Raw genomic sequence first — 22,095 nt, 5'->3', positions numbered from 1 at the left:
GAAATACAATAAATGCGAGAAAGCAAAGATACAACCTCATATGAGAAATATAGAATGTGAAAGAAATTAGATAAAGAGCAAGTGAGTTAAAGGAGATAGAAGAAAGAAACTGAAGTATAGAGAGAAGAAAGAATGAATTAAGAAGGGCATAAGAGGATAGATAAACATACCTACAAAAACCGTTGATGGGGATGGGGGGGACCCCGGAACAAGACAGAACGTCAAGACCCCAGAGGAAGAAAAGGCACACGAGGGGCATTGAAACAGAGGACAGGAGGCAGGAACAAAAAAAAAAACAAGACGGGATCACTCCTGTAAGGAACAAAAAATTATGTATAATATAAAGCAAAATTAACCAAGAACGTTTCTAACCCTACATCAAAACCTAAAAACATAGATTAATAGTAGGAACACATCTGTCTGACAAATCTGCATATATCAAACGAAATGTCAATGCACAAGAAACCTGAAGAGGCAAGAAAATTTCAAAACAACATAGGATCATTTGAACAAAGAAGATGATGCTATAACATCCATAGTTCATGGTTTCTAGCTGGCAAGAAATTCCTTCAAACGAGATGGATCCTCTTAAGCGATAGTTTTAATTTTGTATGTGACCTTGAAAAAACATGGATGAAAAATATCATATCAGGCTCCTAGGGAGTGGAACTGAGGTTGCATACTTAGGACCTCTTTTCAATGATCTCCAGTATTCCTGGCATAGCCCTGAGAAAAAAATAAATCATGTCCAGACCAGGATATGCATTTATTTTGTCTGGCAGCAGAAATGACCTGCATTAGATCAGTATACCCTAGAAAGTACAAGATGACTCCCCAAGGTTTCCTAGTTGTGGTCAGAACTTTAGGAGACTGCCCAAGTCTGTGAGCTCACTAGATGTTAAGAGATAAGCCTTCAGGAAGCTTTAAAATCTGTGGCAGGAAAGTCTTGAAAAAAGATATAGGGTTAGGCCCCTCTGTGCCCTCAGCCAATCCATAAATGTGTAGGTTGTTCCTTCTGTTACGATTTTCCAAATCTTCAGCCTGTCTGCGTAAGCTAGTTACTTGCTCTTAAAGAGAGATAACCTTCGGTAGAGTGTCCTTGAAATCACAAATTTGACGTTCCATGGTAGAAACTCGCTCCTCCATAAGATTTCAGTTATCCAAGAGATTTTTAAGTCTAGCATTTGTTTCCCCAATGAATGGGTGCAACGCTCTTATCTCATCTAATAGCAAACATATAGAAACATTAGGAGGAGATTTAGAGGGTGACGGTGGATCCTTTTTGAGTCTTTTAGGTGGTGTTTTGCTGGCAGCAAGTAGAACAACCGCAGCATGAATGACCGAGGAAGGAGGTACGCCGGAATTCTTGTGAGTCGAGACACCCTCCATTTTATAATATATGCGAAGCGCAGGAACAAGTGTAAGGAACTTGCCAGTAGAAGTTTTGCTCAAACCCTTCCTATGTTGTGACCTGCGCATACACAAAAGTGCATTATGAAAGGCTGTGAGAAAGTGCCTTGATATAAAGAAAAAAAAAGGTGGATACACAAATTCGACCAGCACTTGAAAGTTCCTCCTCAACAAGGGCTTAAAGTAAAGAAAAAACACTTTAAAACATGTCGTTAGAAGCCCTGGTATGAACAAGCAAGTAAAGAGAAACAGTCAAATACTTGCCAAGGAGAAAAGCATGCCCAAAGTGTTCAAAATCTCCATAAAAAATGGCAGGCAGAAGAGAGGAGAATTCAAGGAAATGTAAACATCAGTTCGCAAAATAGAAGAAAAAGAAGATAATACCAGCCACAAATATGTCCCTGCTACAAGGGTTAATTCTCCAAGCCATGCCCCAGCTGTGTCATTAATATTCACAAACAGCTGAGGAGATGCTGCCGTCGAGCTTCAGCGCATCTCCTCAGCATGCCATATATCAGTAGCAGCCTGAGGGAGAAAGATATGTTCCCAGCAGGACACCAGCTACATGCTCCCGGGCAAAAGTGAAGACAGGAGCAGCATCCTCAAAACTGCCCGAACAACTCCAAGGGAGAAAGAAGCAAAAAGAAAGCACATGCCACTCCTCTGAAGCCTCCTTGTGTGTCCTCACACAGAGCCTAACGAACGCACTGCCATTTTCGGCCTGCGCCAAGCCATGCTACCCAGTGAACTCATATTGGGCAAGACAGAAGATCAGGTTTTGTCTCTATAGCAATTGCGGCCAGAGGACTAGGTTGCATCAGCTACTACTACTTTCATAAAGAGGCGTATGTGATATGTGGTTTATCCTTTTATAGAACACATGCAATAGATAGAAAAATAACATAGTACACTAGCTTTCAAAACCATATCACAGAAGCTGTTTATTAGTTGTCATGCTTAAGTCACTGGTGTCCTCAGTAGATCCAGGAAGCCAAGTTTCAGACTACCCACATAACATACATTATAAATAAATGGAGCTCACAATACATACTCAGTGGATATATGGAATATCTGGCTTGGTTTTTGGTCCTTAAAACTCTACTCCGAATACTCCTGGCTTACATTAAGGTTGCAGTTCAAGGCTAGGAAGTGGTTTTATAGTTTAAAAGTGCCACAGTCAGAGAAGCTATGACAGAGGATAACTTGCAAGGAAGATGATCTTTAAGGAGGCTAAGAAGAGTGTGCATAAAGTAGAGGTGGTACAGATAAGTGTGATATCAAGGTACTTGAAAGATAGAATGTACCTTAACCTATGTCAGCAGGAATACATCAACCATCACAAGGAGAACCTCAAAAGAAGGGATTACAGGGGAGCCCAACCAAACTTAAACATTACAAAGAACTCTGGATACCCATAAAAGTCATAATTACACAGCAATGGTATTACTTATGGGTATACAGGATTCTTTTTTAGCAATGCAAGCTAATTTAACAATTCTATTATTACATTCATCATTAGCACCATCAAATCAAGTTGCTAAAATGCTAGGCAGCACCAAATAATACACAGTTTAAGTGCAAAATACGAATAAAGTGCATTATTGCAGATTAACACACAAATCCAGTACATCTCTAACTCTGGCAAATAAACTATAACAGTGCTAGAAAGTGCAAGAGCAAAGAAAAGTATCATGTAACATGCAAAATTGCTTTAAGTTACTGGAACATTTCTGCAACAAAGCAGATAGATATAATTGGATATTCAAATACATACAGACTTGCTTACTAGAATCACCTAGGGGCATATGTATCAAGTTCCGTTTTTGCAATTCTCAAATAGAGATTTTTAGGGAATCACTATTGGAGAATTGCAAAACACGATGTAATAAAAAATTCGCAAATGTTTTGCGATTCCTTGGCATTCCTTAATTGCGATTAGCAAATTGCTAATCACAATTAAGGAAGACCTTCCCATTCATTCCTATGGGCTAGGAGTCCCATAGGAATGAATTGGAAGACATTCTCATTTTGCGATTCACAATTTGAGAATCGCAAAATGAGTATGCAATTTCAAGGGTGCTAGGGTGTCAAAAGGACACCCTGTTGCACCCCTGAAATATGTATGTATGCACATGTGGCGCACATACATGCCCTAAGGGCATGTCTGTGCGTCATATGGCACTTTGAAAAATGCCAAAAAGTGCATTTTTCAATGAAATCGCAAATTAACACCAACTTGAAGTTGGTGGTAATTTGCGATTTCTTACGGCCAAATTGCCATTTTTCTAGGCTTCATACATTGCATTTAAGGAATCGCAATTTGTGATTCCTTAAATGCAATTGCAAAATAGAGAATCGCAAATCTTGCGATTCTCTAATTTGCGATGTCCTTTTGGGATGATACATCCCAAAAGGCCTTTTCCCATTCGCAAACGGGCCGATTCTGAGAATCGGCCCGTTTGCGAACGGGAAAAGGGTTTGATACATATGCCCCCTAATCATTTAAATATGTACAATGCAATCTGATCAAAAGCCTTCCAAGTTGCATCCAATTTTGACAAACACTTGTTTCTCAAGGCATAGATATGTGCAATCATTCTAATTCAAGTCAATTCAGTATATCAATGTTCAATGGTGGGTAGATCTTTTGACTTCCAACTTTGTAAAATCAGGTAATGTGCAATAGACATAGCAATTAAAATAAAACATTGAACACATTTCAGAAGTATATTTATATTTCTTGAATGTTCAAACAATGCAAAAACTGCTTCAGGTTGAATATTGATTACCAATATCTACTCAAACCGTTCCCTCTCCAAGAACCCTGCAATACCGGATGAGTAAAAAATATATTTAACCAGTCCCCTGGAACATTAAATTGGCCCCTGTAACATTGACCTGACACAGCAACAACTGCAACATTGACCTGACATTTTGTGGAGGGTGCTGGGAGTGTAAAAATCTAATTATCTAGAAAAGAATTACATACTTTCAAAACTGGATGCCAGCAAACCTTGTTTCCACATATATGAAATAATCTGCCATTCTCCAAGTGTTATTAGGCAATGAGTGTTTTTTTAAATTGTATCTAAAAAATTAGGAATCAATGAAATATTCTAATTTTGGCATAGAACGCTACCCCAGTTATCCACCCCCAGCAGTTTGTTCTTAACAAGTAACTCATTGACTGTATGGGAGCATTCACACATCAATCAGGTTCTTTTCAAGAAGCTACTTATCTGTGCATAGGTGAAGAAAAACAATGTGTTTCTTGACAAAGCTGCAGGCCCATCCCAGCCCAGTTTCACCACCTTTGATTAGAAAGAAAATCTCCAATTAAGGAGGAACCTATTTCATTCCAGCTCTCTAGAATATTGTTTGAAATAACCAGCTTCATGTACTTACACTCTTTTCTAAGCGTAAAAGAATGATATTTTGAAATACTATAATCCTTAAAAAACTGCCTGATGTGGACTGAAAAAGTGTGGATTGTTTTATAGCTTGTTTTTTGGGAAGATTTGATGATTTTAAAAAAGCAGCCAATTCTATTACTGATTCTAGTTTCACTTCTGTCAGAATAAAATTATCATCCAATTCAGCTGCATGAGTAGTTTGCACAATATTATCTAAAAACGATGCTTGGTAGTAATCTCTAAATTGGAGTAGGGCTCATTTTTTAGTTAGTTAAAGGACTAGCAATTGAACCCTAGGATGCTTATTATTCCAAATACATTTCTTAAAGCGGGAGTCTATTTCTTAGAAAAAAAGCCCACTCGCCATTATTTGAATATTAGTAAATACAAGCATGTGCAATGCAATAGGTCTCGCAATTACACGAGTTTGAGCTATTGACATTGTAAATGATAATACCTTTCATTTTGTTTTGATTTTTAAAACATAAATAAAAAAAATTGTCACCCCACACCTTGCCTTGTTCTCCATCAAATATATTTTACTGCACAACACAGCGTTTCAACAACATCATCTGTGTGTAGCATACATTCTACTAGTAACCATTGTTTACATTTGTAATTAGTGATTTTTTGGGAATTTTACTGTACAAAAATTGCACAATTTACTAGCAAAAATATAATATAGACTCAGGGGTGCTTGCAAATCTTTTTTCAGTAAATAATTATAGTAAAGGAGGATAGTTTTAATCTTTAAAATGTGTTTGCCTCACTGGAGTACATTTAACCCTGAGACATACTACGCAGTTTCACATATTCTCAAAATGCTTGAATTTTATTTTAGGTAATATTTAACAAAATGGAGAGATATGTTAATTTGGTTGTAGACACAAGTTACTGATCAAAGTTTCTGTGCACTTTCATGACACCACAGTTGAAGACATATCATTTGTTTTTTTATGGAGACCATTCCCTCAAGCTAGCATTCTGGCTGTCTCATTGGAGGCCCATTGTTTCCCATCTGGGTTACCATCTTTTGTCAATTGGGGCTCAGGACCCCCAACCAGTTAACGGGCAACGAAAAGATAAAGTGCTTGAAAACACATGCTGTTACAGTTTACACTTCTTTAGAAAATACCGCACATGGGTCTGCACTATATGTTTTGTTGGTAAATGTTTTCACTGTGCAAATTATAGTTTCATTGCGTAAATCTTTTGCCATTTAATATTTACATTTACTTCCTTATAGTAAAAGTGGTGTGTTCAAAATGTGCAGTAAGGCAAACTACAAGGGTTTTCTAGCACTTTGGTTTTTGTTCCTGGTCTTCAGATGATTTCCACAGACACAGAACAAGAGCTACTCATGTTTTTCACACACTATTCAAAACATGAGTTTCTAATGTACTAATGTTTAATAATAATAATAATAGGTTATTTCAAAAAAGTGCTCTGGTTAAGCAATGATACTTTGTTATTAAAAGACACTGTAAAAAATATGTTTCTGAAAGTTTTGCAACAATTATTATTAACGTTTTGTTCCTGATTTCAAGCAGCAGCAAAATAAACATTGCAAACAGATATTTTCTCTATGGGTTGCCAAACAGAATGCATGTGCTTAACTTTCCAAAAGAACATGTTGGGAGACTGCTTTTTATCTCTGTCTGTTTTTTGTTTAAGTTGAAAAAAAAAGCAAAAAAATGTAAAATTTACTACGCACATACATTTCTGTTTGAAATGTGCATGAAAAACGTACTCCATTACAAAAAATATATAACGTAGGCTGCTATTTTAAATATGTCCTATATGTTTGTCCCACTAGTCTGCTTTGTTCAATAAAACGGAATACTCGATTTCTCACGCACAAAAGGGACTCCAATTAATACCAAAAAAAATTAAATCACGTACAGGTAAGATAATTTGGTCGCAAGCACAAGTTAACAATTGAAGTTCTTTTGCGCTTTGATGGCACCACAGTCGCACACAGAAGTTAGCCTTTGTTTTGTTGTGTGGCACGTTCTATTAAGTGCTTGATGTTACTGTTTTATCAGAGGTCCTTTGTTCTTTAGCTGCGTTACCATCTTTAGCCTAAGTTGTTCAAGCACACCCACACAGTTTCACACACAATTAAAAGAACGAGCCTTGACATCGGCTCAAAATCAGGATCTTGGACCTTAAATTAAAAATAAATAAATAAACGGCATCTCGGAAGGGCAGGGGTGAGAGAACGATAAAACGAGTTAGGGGAGTTATTTATTTCGTTGCCATTGTAGTTTTGCCCATAACTTTGCTTTGGGTGGTCTTAGGAGGATGGGACCACCACTGAATCGTTCAGCATTATATGCTCTTTGCGTTCAAGGCATCTGCTTGGTCCTTCCCCTAGGTTAGGGGGGACCCCAAAATCATTTCCTCTCTCATTGCCTGATATTTTTCAAAGTTCACTTCGGTGAATTAGTTGTATGCTTTTTAGCATGTAAAGGTTAAGTTGTTTTATCAAAGGGTTGTGGGTACAGTAGCTAACTCCGCGTGTTTTCAATGTGATGCGTAGTCTCTGCAACCTCTGCTAGTGGAGCGGAGTTCATTGCCCGGTTAGTTGTGTTTTTACTTTTTTACTGTTTGTGTACTGCATACGTACTCTACACATTGCCTCTATTTTGAGCCTGACTGTTTGTGCCAATCGATTGTTGCCTGAGTGGGGCCTCCACCCCCCAACCAATAACACAATTTCTTACAAATCTGATTTCTCAGAAAGAGGAGGTGCAACCAAAAGCTCTGACCCAACTTACCCTTGTGCAAAACAATCAGAATCAGAGGCTATAAAATAAAAAATTGCATCAATGATGTAGCAAAATATGCAAACTAGGCATTAGTTCTCCCTGTTTTCTTTCGCTGCTTTTGAAAGTTCCATTGGACTTGGCTCTAACCAATCATAATGATGGTGCCTGACGCAGGAGGAGGATTGCATGCTTGCTACAGTCCTAGAGGTAGACCAGAGTGGCCCATATGTAGAAGGTGAAGTGAATAAGCCATCCAGTTTCATTGTTGCTCGATGCAGGTGCTACCTGCTTCGCAGTTTATCTAATAGAGGTTCCAAACCTCCAGTTCTCAGGACAGGGAATTCAAGTTGTAGCCATATCAAATTAGCAAACAACAAATAAAGTTTTAGCAAGTGCCCCTGTACAGATTGATCCTATTGAAAACACCCATGAATTTCTAATGTGTAACTTATTGGGAAGGCATGTTTTGTGTAAGATGAATTGCACAATTTTTTGTACTCTGGATGGAGAGGCAATTTAGACTCTGACCTCAAAAAAAGACCACAAGAGTCAGATGTCTGTTTGTTACCTGTTTTGATTAAAGAAGATTTACCACCTGATTTACAATGTACAGTAAGGAAAGAAGTTTGGGATTTTCCAGGCATTATCATTGGACTGATAATAGATGCTGAGCCAGTGGAAATAAAAGTGATACCAGATGCAGTTCATCGCCGAAAACCCCAAATTATTTTCACTGCATAAGCAGTATTAGGAATAATGCCCATGATTTAAAAAATGATATTGTGCATACTAAATATCGAAGCCAGAATATCGATGGTATTAAATATTGAGGACAAAATCTTAAACAAAATATTGACAGGTTAGTAAGTCTTTATTTTCCATACCTAAATCCATATAAATATGTTCCTATGTGGTACATATATCTTCAAGATGCATAGATGTAGAGTTAGGAATAATAAATCTATATTTCCCTATAATGCACTTACTTTTAAATTCAATGTCCCTCAATATTCTGTCCTTGATATTCTTGTATTTCGGTATTCTTCATGTTAGTATTCAGTAGTACAATCCAAATGATAGATCAGGGAATTTTAAAGACAGTATTGTGCACTTCCGGTAAGTTGCCTATTATGAGACTTTAAAATGCCCACAAAAATGGAGAATGGTGCAGGACCTTGGAGAAATAAAAAAAAAATTGTAATCTTGTATTGTCCTGTTGTCCTGAAGTCTGCCAAAATTCCTTTCCCAATCCCATCAGATGGGGAATTGTTCACAGTTCCAGACCTCTGCAAAGCATTCTTCTCTCTTCCCCCACATGGGAAAAGTCATTTTCTTTTCACATTTAAATTTTTGAGCAAAATTCTGGTTGTGTGTAGAGACCCTCAAGTGTATACAGAAAACCCTTTGATCTTTAATCAGATCTAGAAGAAAAGTCTAGGGACCTTACAGTTGCCCTGTAATTTAGTGCTAGTTCAATGCATTCATAACCTATTGGTGGTGTCTAAAACAAAAGAGAGCTGCAGATTAGACACAATTGCTTTGTTAAATCATGTCTCCAAGTAAACCCCATTACAGTCAGAAAGAAGTCATCTATCTAGAACACCACACTGAGAAGGGAGTGAAAAAGCTATTCAAGGAGTAGATTTCTACAATTTTAAGAATATACCCACACGCGACTCAAAGAGATGATCCTGGGAATTGTTGGTTTTTGTCATATTAGCTCTTACTGCTAAGCTGCCTTTAACCAAATCTAATAAGAGAGAGTAGAATGGGTGGGATGAGGCAAGAAGTGCTTTGTAGCAGAAACAACAAACTTTGATATGTATTAAAATTAGGGATACTCACCCGTTTTGCTTCTATGAAAAGGTAAAATCAGGCAGGAGATGCCATGAAGGTTCAGAATGCACTACATGTGCGTGAAATTTATATGGTTACCAAATGATACAACACAACCAACAGGGAAGTGCTCTGCTCTTGGGCTTTAATTTAACAATGCATTGGGAAATGTGAATCCTGGTTCACGTTGTTTTATCCAGTTAAGCAAGTACACTCGAAAACAAAGATAAGTAAAAGAAAAACCCTGAACTGAAACACTGTGTGTTTGGTGACATCGTTGGTCTTTGTCTGCAGCTTCATGAAGTGCTTCTTTCTTTAGGACTTGATTGTTTGAACTAACACAACTGTTAAAATGCATTGAAGAGTTTGCTTATCGGCCAGCATTTTCCAGTCCACCTGCTGTCCCATTGAATAAGTGACCTTGTAAATTAATGACCCAAACCAACAGAAATCATTTTGAAGGATGTTTTGTGCAATGTTTAGTTAAAAAGGCTGCAGATAGTCTTCAGACATACGTTTCATTTAAGACCTGCATGTCTCTTTTTTTGGTTTCAGATTGTTTATTGCCAGCATTTATTGCACAGACAAAGCGATTCATGTAATACGTAACTAGCAGATAACTGTGGTCAAGATCATTGCATTTGTATGTTGCTCTCATTATGACAAGCAGTTCTTGGTTAATGAAATTTACAAAAAATCTAATTCTTTTAGCCCGATTTTGAAGATTTTGTCAAAAATATGTCAAGTGGTCCGTCCTATGTCCTGGTACTCCATAAACCAAAGGAATCAAGCGAACCGGTACCTGAAATGCAAGAAATAACAGAACCAATAGTGCCGGCGCCCACAGAGGAAGTGGCAACAACTGAGCTGACAACAACAGAGCCTGTGCCCACAGAGGAAGTGGCAACAAAACCACCAGCTCCCACAGAGGAAGTGGCAACAACAGTGCCTGTGCCCACAGAGGAAGTGGCAACAACAGTGGTGCCCACAGAGGAAGAGGCAACAACAGTGGTGCCCACAGAGGAAGAGGCAACAAAAACGCCGGCATCCACAGAGGAATTGGCAACTACAGCGCCGGCATCCACAGAGAAAGTGGCAACATCAGCGCAGGCGTCCACGGAGGAAATGGCAACAACAGCACCGGCATCCACAGAGAAAGTGTCAACAACAGCACCGACGTCCACAGAGAACGTGGCAACAACAGCGCCGGCATCCACAGAGAAAGTGGCAACAACAGCGCCGACGTCCACAGAGAAAGTGGCAACAGAGCAAACGGTAGTAGAAGAAAAGGAACCAGTCAGGTACAGGTAGAACATATCTGATTTTAACAGCTTATTGCTCGTAGACATTGGTGTAACTCAAAATCATGGGGCCCTCTTGCAGAATGTGATGAGGGACTCCCACGTGTCCCATATGTCAAAAATATTAATTGGCCTTCAGTTGAATGGGGGCCCCCCTGAAGCTTTAGTAGCCCCTGCAGTATTGGGGGCTCCTCTACTCTGCAGGGGCTGTTGTGGCCTCCCTTGCCTCCCATGATCGTAAACAAGCCAAAAACACAGTAAAATGTTTATTGTATATCTGCTCCATAACCTGACAAATGTGCTGTTGCCCTGATGTGATTGTCTTACCTTAGAATTGTGCCATTGCCTCACCTGCTATCTACTGCAGGTATTTATAGTACTTGAGTCAGAGCCTTGGAGAAACTCGGTGGTTGTATGCGTGTGAGTATGATTAGTAGAGACAGTCCAAATCTGTGCAAAAAATGTTTAGAACTGTGGACAGTTTTTTACATTTCTTTGGGGGTGGGAGGTAAAATCTTAATCACCTACAAAGGTAAAATTATATTAATCCTTATTAGACCAATGCCAAAAATGTAGACAAGCATTTTTTTATTACTCACTGCTTCACGGTTCCAGATGTTCCTGATGAGAGGGTTGCCTCATATTATGGAGTGTAATGTTACTACATAAACTATGCTCTTTATCATTTTTAGGCATGTCTTTGAGGGTACAGTTTGCATTAAACTTTTGCGCTGTCAATTCCTCTTTTTATGTTTTTATGAATCGACTGTATTAGATTTTCTCTCTGCCTGTAAGGATGACGTTGGGTGGCATCCCTCACCTTTTCTTCTTCTTCTCAAAATATCCACTGCTTTTTGATCCTGTCTGTCAACCCAGGGTATCACAAATATTTTGTTTGGGGTGGTGAATAGGGGTGCCAAGCATGGGAAGAATCCTTACGTGTGGGGTACAACCAGACAAGTCACTAGACATCTTTCTATTCATGTCAAACTCAGTCTTGTAAAGTTTCACAAGGGTCTTCATTTCCCCTAACCCCTTTTAATATTTATGTTTCTGCCCTTATAGCTCTTATTCATTCTTATGGTATGTTATGCATATGACACCCAACTCTTTACTCTCGTGGATAGTTTTCTAGTCATTATTGCTCAGTTGAGGAGTTGGGGAGCTACAATTTACTGAAACTGAACTGTGACATTACAGAAGTTCTAATATTAGGTGGTGTCTTGGCAGTGTTATCATGTATATCGTGGCCCATCTAAATGGGTATGGCCCCTAATCTTATAAGCTCTCTTAAATTTCATCGTTGACTGCAGTTGTTGTCTCATCCCTGAGATCAAAAAGCTGTTTTCAGCCTGAATTTTTACACTCTTCTGAAAAGTCTCCCCATGATCAGAAAACTATAGGACAGGTTTCTTCCTGCTTAATTCTCTCTGGATGGGCCTCCCAAATGAATTTGCAGAAACGTATCAACTGATCCAGAATTCTACTGCCATGAACTTTGTGGGATGTCAGAGTTTGAAACCAAGACGTTAGAACTTCACCAACATACAGCAGCTTACTATGGTCAAAAGAGCATTTTTACATGCATTGCCTGATTCTGAATGTTGTTTATGGCAATTGCAGTACCTCCATGCAGTCACGTTCACATTGTTATATTCCATCCAATTCTCTTTGCTTGTTACCAGCCTTCTTTCAGACCTTTTGTGCCATTCACAGACCTACATAAGAAGGTCAAACTTTCTCTTACCTCACTATGATGTCATGAAACAAACTTTATTCTCTGCACATACAGTCTAATCTATTAGTTTTTCATACACAGCTCACAACCAAAACATACTGGTACTGGGTTGCACTCATGTCAGCATCATCATCTTCGTCTCTATGTTTGCCTCTGTCTGTCTCTATGCTTCTCTCCCTCTTTCCCTCTCTGTCTCCTTCCCTCTCTTTCGAATTAACAGTTGACATATGGCTATCTGTCCTTTTCTATGGGACTGTGTGCTTTGTAGACTGTAAGCTGTTCAGTTAACACTGTTGAACCCATGTTTGGGAAATCAGTAGTGCTTTCTCTTCACCCAGCAGAAAAGATATTAAATCCTTGACATACCCATAGTGATCTTGGCTGGAGCTGGTCTTGTATTTCAGATTATTTGCCTACCTTACTTATTCTCTTATTTTAAATATTTATTTTAAAACTGAAATCTTAGTTTAGTACACACAATATCAATTGTAACAGTAATGAAGATAAATAATATGGCAGCAGCAGCAAGGTTTACCAGAAGGGTGAATATTTGATACCACTCCAACATGATTGCTGCTAATAATACATAGCAATCTTACTCTGTTTCTGCTGCTTCTAAGAAAAAGTCAAATTCTAGAACTCTAGAAAAGCTGAAAATCAAAAGTATTATGAGTTTCAGAGATGGTACACCCCGGTATACTTGTTTGAAAAATGAAGTTCTGTTTTTAGAAAAAAATAGCAAGTCTGCTATTCTTGTCTCACAAGGCATGATGACTAATAAATCTTTGCATAAAGGCTTAGTGCCTTCAGTAGTAACCAGAGACATGGTTTTGTATGGCCCGCTCCCACTGGTGTGGAGAATCCTCTCTGACCTTCCCTCTTTGTGCTCAACATTTATAACATAATCTCATTAAGATAGAAAAGCCTATTACTAAGCATTGCAGGGCTACTCAATATATTATGTCAGGGCTGAGTTCTGCGCGATATAAATTTATTTTCATTCATTCATTCAAGAACGCTTGGTGAAACAACTGGCAGAAAGTGGCCTGATGTTCTATCAATTATTTTCATTCTAAGAAACAGTGTTCTTTGAATATCAACAAAAGTGAGATGTGTAATTATCAGCCTTCTTGAAACTCATATAAATTAATAATAAACTAATGTAAAAATTATGCAGTTCAACTTTAAGATGGAAGTTTGCAAATATATTCACATAGGCTTGATAGTCACACTACAGAGCATAGGAACAAACAAAGCACCTTCATATGAATCATGCACGTTAAGCATTTTGATTATTGTTTTCCACATATAACTCAAGCAGGGAATGCCTAAGATAAAAAAAATCACAATATTCATGACAACAGCTTCTCTCACTTTCTGCCTCCAAAGTGAACTGATGTCTTGTCCTCTAGGTCCAGATGCTTATATAGCACTATGACCTCAGTCCATGCCAGTACCAATTAGGCTATAAACACTAGGGCATATGACTTCTGATGTATGTGTAAAGTTAAATTCCTCATCATGGGACCTTCATGGATAGTAATGAACCTGAATTGATTTGCATATGTGTTAGATTCCATAAGCACTTTTTTATTAACATATTTTGTAAAAACTAAGGGGCCCATTAGGATGGCAGGCGGAAGCCATTTTCCGCATGCCAGCAGTGGTCCTCACGCCCGCCATATTAGTATGGCCAAACATAGCCCATTTCTCGTCTGCCGCTGTGCGACGCGAACCACCATAAAAATGCGTCCGCCACCGCGGCAGTGAGAGCCAATAGAGTCCCACTGCCGTGCAGAATGACGTCTCGACCGCCGTACAAATCAGGATGCCCCAAGCAGCCAGTCACACCGCAGTGGAGCAACCGCCCAACCAGAGACGGCGAAAGCACGACTGCAGAGATTGCCGGTCCCTTCCACCCGGTCCCGACCGCAATGGATCCAGCTCTTCCTGGTGCTGTACCTGATACACTACCAGCAAGCCATGCACCGTAGCGAACGCCGTTGCAGGTATGCAATCACACAACTCCGCACACAACCACAACACACAACTCATGGGCTGATATAGGGTTCCTGTACACACCAGACACCCTGGTGGGGACAGGAACACATCCACAAGTGTCCCCACACATGTCCTACCTGTCACAAAATCACCCCTCCGCATCCAGGTCACCCACCAACCGCGATATCAATGCAATGTCCCGGTCACATCACCGCAGTGGTGAAGACGCGGGAAAACATGTGCACAATGCAGAAGGCAGGGCCAGCATCAGGCATGGGCAGTCCACAAAGATCATAGGGCCACACCTCCACCATCCACACACTAGTCCCCCCCCAAACATTGAGGGACATGCTATGTCTCCCTCCTGTGCTCCCCCATGCACAACAACCAGCCAGGTGAACCCACACCCTGCACCACACACCAAACAACTAGGGACACAGTCTCAGCAGGTGGGGCTGCAGAGGAACACACAGCACAGAAGCACAGGGCCAGGGCAACCCTCACATCACACCTACACTACACTCATGTCTAGAAAACTGAGTCCAAGCACAAAATGAACACTCATACAGATTCTGAACAATCACACAACTGGACACACAGCCTGTCAAGTCACACAGACATACCCCGCACTGACACACAGCCACATACACAGACCAGATGTCAGCAGCAACGGAGGACAACAAATGGGAAAGCTAAAGTGAGGTGCACACAAATGGAAGGCCAAGGAGCAAGCCACAAAGCATGTGTACATCACATCCAAGAGAAGGAACATATAACAACACCCTTAGCCCATCAAATCACACATGGCTGGCACAGTGAGTGAAATTAAACCACAGTCACCTCTGTGCAACAACTCAGGGAGACAGCAAGGCAACACATGCATAGGCACAGGGATGAAAGGAAGTCTCTGAAGTCAAACAGTGATCAGCCACACATCTGTATCCAACTACTTGACAGGTGTATGTCAGCAGCACAACACAAAGGGCCCATTGTCACACTCTATGACTGTCAAACACAAGTTGGATCCTTCACACATACACCCCCACGCCACCTCACACCTGCAGCACTCAACACCAGTGTCAAACACACATAAGGGTCCCAATAATGTCCAGTCAATACGCTGACAAACATTCACACTCCCTGGAGGGCATCCACAAACATCACACACACACTCAGGGATGCCTGAACCAATGCTGGCACAAACACAAACCTCACCAACAACATACACAGAAGTACAAGAAGCCCAGACCTGTGCAGTAAAAATGTGGAAAGGCAATGGGAACCCAGACAGAACAGGAGTACACAACATCAGTACTCCGGAACAATGCACAGACAACATACCCCAACACAGACATGAAGTGCATCATCTCAAAACAATCATGGACACAAACTGGGAGCAATAGGCCAATAGGAAAACACAGACAGATAACCCACACCACCCATCAAGTCAACATGGTGTCATATTGTACCACAATCTTGACAAGTGACAGGTCAAATATAAGAGGAGAAAACCCCAAGGATGCTCTCAAGACAAACCCAGGAACAATAACAGCCCAAAGTGCATGTGCCAGACACACAAGTAATGCACACTACACTGGCAACACACATCTGAATGAATCACAACACACAAACAAATCACACACAATGACATACAAATAGAACATCACACACAGGGCATCTCTCAGCTGCAAGAGACAACACAGGCCAAACACTGCACACATCCACATCAAACACACAACAGATGCACATGTCAATACATCACATTGCAAAGACGGCTGGACATCAGGGGATGCACACCATTCAAGTACAAGGCAACATACACACACAGCACTGCATGCACGACAAGCAGTGTGTACACACCAAACATACCAGTTCCACACAGATATGAGTGCCACACTGTGAACACCCACAACACAAATCACCATAGCACACAGACAACCTCACACTCAGGAAGGGAAGAAGTACCTCATCAAACACACATACAGCTCACACATCACCCACAGATACACTAGTCTGGGACACCCAGGTGAAAACAACGGGCCCGATTCACAGAACTAACTTAAGACAAAATCCTAAACTTACTACCAGTTTGGTATTCACAGAAGGCACTTACTCATTTTGGTATTCACAGACGGCACTTACTCATTTTGGTATTCACAGAAGTTAGGAGTCCTAACTTTAGGACTCCTAAATGCCTTCTGTGATTACCGAAAGTCTTAAAATTAGGATTTTTCTCAGTTTAGGAGTAGAAAAGTTAGGACTCCAAACTCCTGGGTGACACATGTGTGCAATTGACATTGCAGGGAAACACACACATCAACACTACTGACAAAGTCACCCCCTTCACACTGCATACTTCTTGACCTCCCAAGTGCACACATTGAAATTTACCCATGTGACTAGGATGACTGGCAATCACAAGATGAGCATACACCAACACTGCTGTTCACACATCAAGAAAGATCACACATACATGATGGCCATGGCCAGCCTGCCTGCAATCCTGTGGATAAAATCCCACGTTGCGCTGGCAGTGCATACCAACATGACATGTGTACAATAAAACCTAAACAAAGAATGATTATGATAAGAGCAGTTCCTCACAAAACACTATCATTGCACCCCCAAGCCTCAGAGTCAAGAAGAACTGAAGTACCTGTCACCTCTGCAAAACCCTGTAAAAGTGAAACAAGTCATTGACAATGTTGAAGTGGCATACAGAGCATGTGTCACATGAAACCATACCCACACAGAAAAACCTTTATTTAGCAGGGACACTGACAAAGCAGACATCAGGAGTAACTGTCTTTATTCACATATTACACAGATAGGCACCGAAAGTAGATAAGAGCAAGGCCAGTGGCCAGTACAAAGTGCAGAGTGGGTACATGAGATCCTGCAAAGGGAATGGGCAAACAGCAGTGAACATCAAGGCCAGTGGCCAGTCCAAGGTGCAGAGTAAGTACATGAGATCCTGCACAAGGAATGGGCAAACATCAAGGCCAGTGGCCAGTCCAAGGTGCAGAGTAGGTACATGAGATCCTGCACAGGGAATGGGCTAACAGCAAGGCCAGTGGCCAGTCCAAGGTGCAGAGTAGGTACATGAGATCGTGCACGGGGAATAGGCAAACAGCAGTGAACATCAAGGCCAGTGGCCAGTCCAAGGTGCAGAGTAAGTACATGAGAAGCTGCACAGGGAATGGGCAAACAGCAGTGAACATCAAGGCCAGTGGCCAGTCCAAGGGGCAGAGTAGGTACATGAGATCTTGCACAGGGAATGGGCAAACAGCAAGGCCAGTGGCAAGTCCAAGGTGCAGAGTAGGTACATGAAATCCTGCACAGGGAATGGGCACACAGCAGCGAACATCAAGACCAGTGGCCAGTCCAAGGTGCAGAGTAAGTACATGAGAAGCTGCACAGGGAATGGGCAAACAGCAGTGAACATCAAGGCCAGTGGCCAGTCAAAAGTGCAGAGAAGGCACATGTGTGCATTAAATCCTGCACAGGGAATAGGTGAGACTGTACCCTGCCATGGTCAGCAACACCGCTGTGAGAGAGACAGGTGTGTGATGGGGGCTTTGAATCAGACTTGGCTGTCAGTCAAACTGGGAGGTGGCTGAGTGTCGGGGCCAGTTGGTGTACTGGCCCTGGGAGAGAGAGGCCCAGCTGAACTAGAGCCCATCAGTGGCTTGTGAAGCCGAAGGGCTGCTTGGACCGGGTGGTGTTGTGGCACGTGGAGGTGGAGTCATGCTGCAGTGAGAAACAGTGTAGTTGGGAGAATGTGGATGGGTACCTTTCCACTTCTTGGGGAGTCTATCTGGCACATACATCAAGGAAGGCTTTTGCGATTCCTTAATTGCGATTATTAAGGAATCGCAATTAAGGAATCGCAAAAGCCTATGCATGTAGGAATTGCTATAAAAATAGCGATTCCTAAACATTCCTTAATTGCGACTCGCAATTTGGGAGTCACAATTAAGGAATGCCTTCCTATTCATTCCTATGGGCCTGCAGGCCCATAGGAATGAATGGGAGATTGCATGCGCAAGTTGCGAGTACCAGTAGAAACTCGCAAAATGCTCATGCAATTTCAAGGGTGCAAGGGTGTCAAAATGACACCCTGTTGCACCCCTGAAATTGTGATGTGCACCCATGTTGCACACACACATGCCCCAAGGGCATATGTGTGTGTAAACTAAAACTTTAAAAAATGCATTTTAGTAAATTTTTCTAAGTTTTTGCAAATTACAGACAAGTTTGATTTGTCTGTAATTTGCGGTCTCAAATAGCGAAATTGCTATTTGAAAGTGCTTCTAGCATTCCATTTAAGGAATTGCGAATTGCGATTCCTTAAATGCAATCGCAATTTAGGAATTCACAAATAATTGCAAATTCTTAAATTGCGCATAGGAAACCCTTTCATGCATCTCCAAAGGCTAATTTGCAATCGCAAACGGCAAAAACCTTTGATGCATGTGCCCCTAAATGGCTTCCCTGTCTTGGTAGGACTGGGAGGTGGGGTGGATACAACATGCACACTCTCCACCAAAGATGCATCAGGTGCAGCTGGTGGCCCTCCCTCTGGGGACATGCTGGATCCAGTGGTACGCTCGGCTTGGCCTGGCCTTTGCCCCTCATCCCCTGTCTACCAGGTATACCCCCTACAGTGCCCTCCTTTCCCTGCTTCACAGGGGTGTGTATGGGATTTGAGGTTGTGGGTGATCTGCCTTGGAGCTCTTTTTATGTGAACTCTTAGCAGGCACCAGCTTCTCAGTGGGCACGGCAACTGTCTGCTTGTCTTTGCGAGACGCTTTTGGGACAGGAGAGTCCTTGGCAGGGCATGCCTCTGAGGCATGTGAGCATGAGGCCAACTTCTTGGTTTTATGCCCCTAAGTGTCGCCTGAAGGGCTTTTGCCTTTGCTCTCTGGGTGGCTTTAGTTTTTTGGGGTGATGATGTCTGTGCTTTGGACCGCTTGGGCTGCTGCTGCTTCTGTGTGCTGCGTGTGCTGTATCTGGAGCTTGAGGTCTGTGGTGTGTGGTCACTATCGTGAGATGTAGCCACTGGCAGGGGGTGCCCAGAGGGACTTGAGCTGGACTCTGAGATTGTGCCAGTTGAATGGACAGTCCGGTGTAGCCCACCCACGCCCGAATGAATGCCCTCCATGAAAGCAACTACCTGTGCCAACTTTTTGTCTTGCTCTAGTAAGGCATTGAGGAGAGTTGTCTGTCCCACACACAGCTGCCGCAAAAGGTCCACAGACTCAACACTGATGGCAGCAGGGGAGACAGGGGCAGGGGCAGCGGTGCCTGGGGTGAAGGATACTCTTCCCTTTTTACTGGTGCGAACACGGGCAGCACTAGTGGAAGTAGGTGAGAGGGTGGGCACTGGACGCTGTGTTGTGGAAGAGGAGGCAGAGTTTACGCTCCCTGTGCCCACCAACATAGATGCGTCACCACTGGCATCAGATGACGTTGAGGTTGGTGTCTCTGGCTTTGATTCCTCAAGCAGACTCCTGTCCCCCTCCGAGGCGCTGGTCACATCAGTGTCACTGTGCTCATGAATAGCAGTCGTGCTTGATGCCTCACCACTGGTGTCCGTCACCTGTCTTCTGTGCCCACGGGAGATGCTGTATGAGACAGAGATGTAGGGTTAGTTCAGTGGCATTAACACAAACATCATATGCAAGCAAAGCACAAAACAAGATGATGATATCCCCATGTTGCACACCACCCTGTGCAGTAACATTGTGCAGCCTCAATTCTAAAGTCCATTTTTGTGTGTTATCATGCAAATGTGGCATAAGTGAGCCATGTGATTCCCACACAGCCAAATAGCCTGCCGGTGGCTCCGTGTAACCAGAAACACAGATCCCTCTGAGCACACCTAGGGCCCTGAGGGTGGAAAAGATGTACCTCCCAACATGTTGCCATAGTCACATCTGGAGTAGGCCTGGGCGAAGCACTACGCTACGCTCGCGTAGTTTGCGAAGTTCGCGCTACTTCGCGCTACGCGAACTGCACGTAGCACAGTGCGAACACGCGTAGCGTAGTGTTGCGTAGTGCTGCGGTCATTTTTTGCTTGCTCGCGGTCCTCAACGTCAAGTTGGCGGCCGCGAGCAAGCAAAATGACATCCTGGCGAGACTTTTTCCTTGTTCGCGATCGCGAGCATGGAAAATAAACCTCCCGGCGAGATTCCCAACGCGAGAAGGTCAGGTTTCTCATTGCGAGGGGTCGCGTATGCTCGCGACCGCTCGCGATGAGAAACTACCAGTTCGCGTTGAGAAAGCTGCAGCTCGAGTAAAAATCTACTCGAGCAGCAGAAAACTACAGCTCGCACTGTGCAAGATGCCATTTTCAATGATTGCACAGTGCCGGTTGCTTGTCCGCACTGTGCAATCATTGAAAACAACATCTTGCACAGTGCGAACATGTTACTTCGCAGTTCGCGAAGTGCTACGCGTAGCTCGCGTAGTGCGAACTTCACTTTGCGTAGCTTCGCGAAGTGCTACTTCGCGAACTACGCCCACCCTTAATCTGGAGGCAGCAGAAGTGGACAACACAGATACAGACTCCAACATAATAGTCCACAATGGCCATGAGCTCATGCCATCCACCATGTTGTACTTTGGGGCACAACTACAGTTGCACATTTGTGTCAGATGTGGAGTCCTCACAATTCTGACGGCAGGCAATGCACACATTGATGAAAGCACATTCAGATAATGCACACTGCTGTGCCCTTCCATGGGATGTCCCTGACTACCCCAATGCAGACGATGCCAGAGGCCACGACTCAGAATGCAATGTCAAGGGCAATAACTCCAATGACATGAGAGAGTACAGGTAGGGCAAATGCATGACAGCTGCACCCAACACAGAGGCCACTTACAAGCCATTGCATCACACTAGCAACATCACAGAGCCCAGCGCTGTACCAGGCTGTGAACACATACAGCCAGTCACAACCAAAGTCACCCTTCACAGAATACTCACCCCCAGCTTGCTGCTGGTGCTCCTTCAAACGTGCATCCAGCTCAGGCTGTGTCACAGCTAAGATGTGGACCATTAGTGGTGTCATGCTCCTGCGTGCCAACCTGCAAGTCTGAGGGAGCAGCCCAAGCATCATCTCTGCCACATTTTTGCTCAGCCGGCAGATGTCATCCCATCTCTTGTGACAGTGTGTGTGCCGTCGGTTGGAGACACCCGGAGCCCGCACCTTGTGTGCAATGGCTCTCCACACGGCCATACGCTGGTGGACTTTGAGCTGCAGGCATAGGAGACAAGAGGGCAAAAAATAAGTTACACAGTGTTATGTACCACTATCTCTCAGTACAGGAGCATGATACTAACTCAGCACAACTTCACAGATATGTCTAGCAGAGACAGTACAGCATCTCACATAGTACATTAGCATGGAAGAATCATACAAAAATGCATGCATGTATGAGAGTGGATACAGTACCTGCCCATCTCATACACAGGCAGGATGCCAGCACAGAAAGCTATGTGTAGGCTGCCCACATCTACTATCCAGTTTGAGGGTGAGTCACGCAAGACATACATTACATTTCAAAATATGTTTAGGGGCAGACTCACTGTGTCCAACACTGCGCAGCCTTCAATG

General features: G+C 42.5%; 1 protein-coding gene across 1 annotated transcript in view; it reads left to right on the top strand.

The window, feature by feature from the left end:
• NME8 (NME/NM23 family member 8) overlaps window positions 1-22,095 on the top strand; it is a 1,023,835-nt gene that overhangs the window by 523,022 nt on the left and 478,718 nt on the right. The window contains exon 10 of the mRNA XM_085606381.1: window positions 10,142-10,731. Within this exon, the coding sequence (XP_085462507.1) occupies window positions 10,142-10,731 (590 nt within the window). The remainder of the gene's footprint in view (window positions 1-10,141; window positions 10,732-22,095) is intronic.

Source organism: Triturus cristatus, chromosome 5_2, assembly GCF_964204655.1.
Source record: "Triturus cristatus chromosome 5_2, aTriCri1.1, whole genome shotgun sequence".
NCBI lineage: Eukaryota > Metazoa > Chordata > Amphibia > Caudata > Salamandridae > Triturus > Triturus cristatus.
This window is presented reverse-complemented; position numbering and strand designations above follow the sequence as displayed.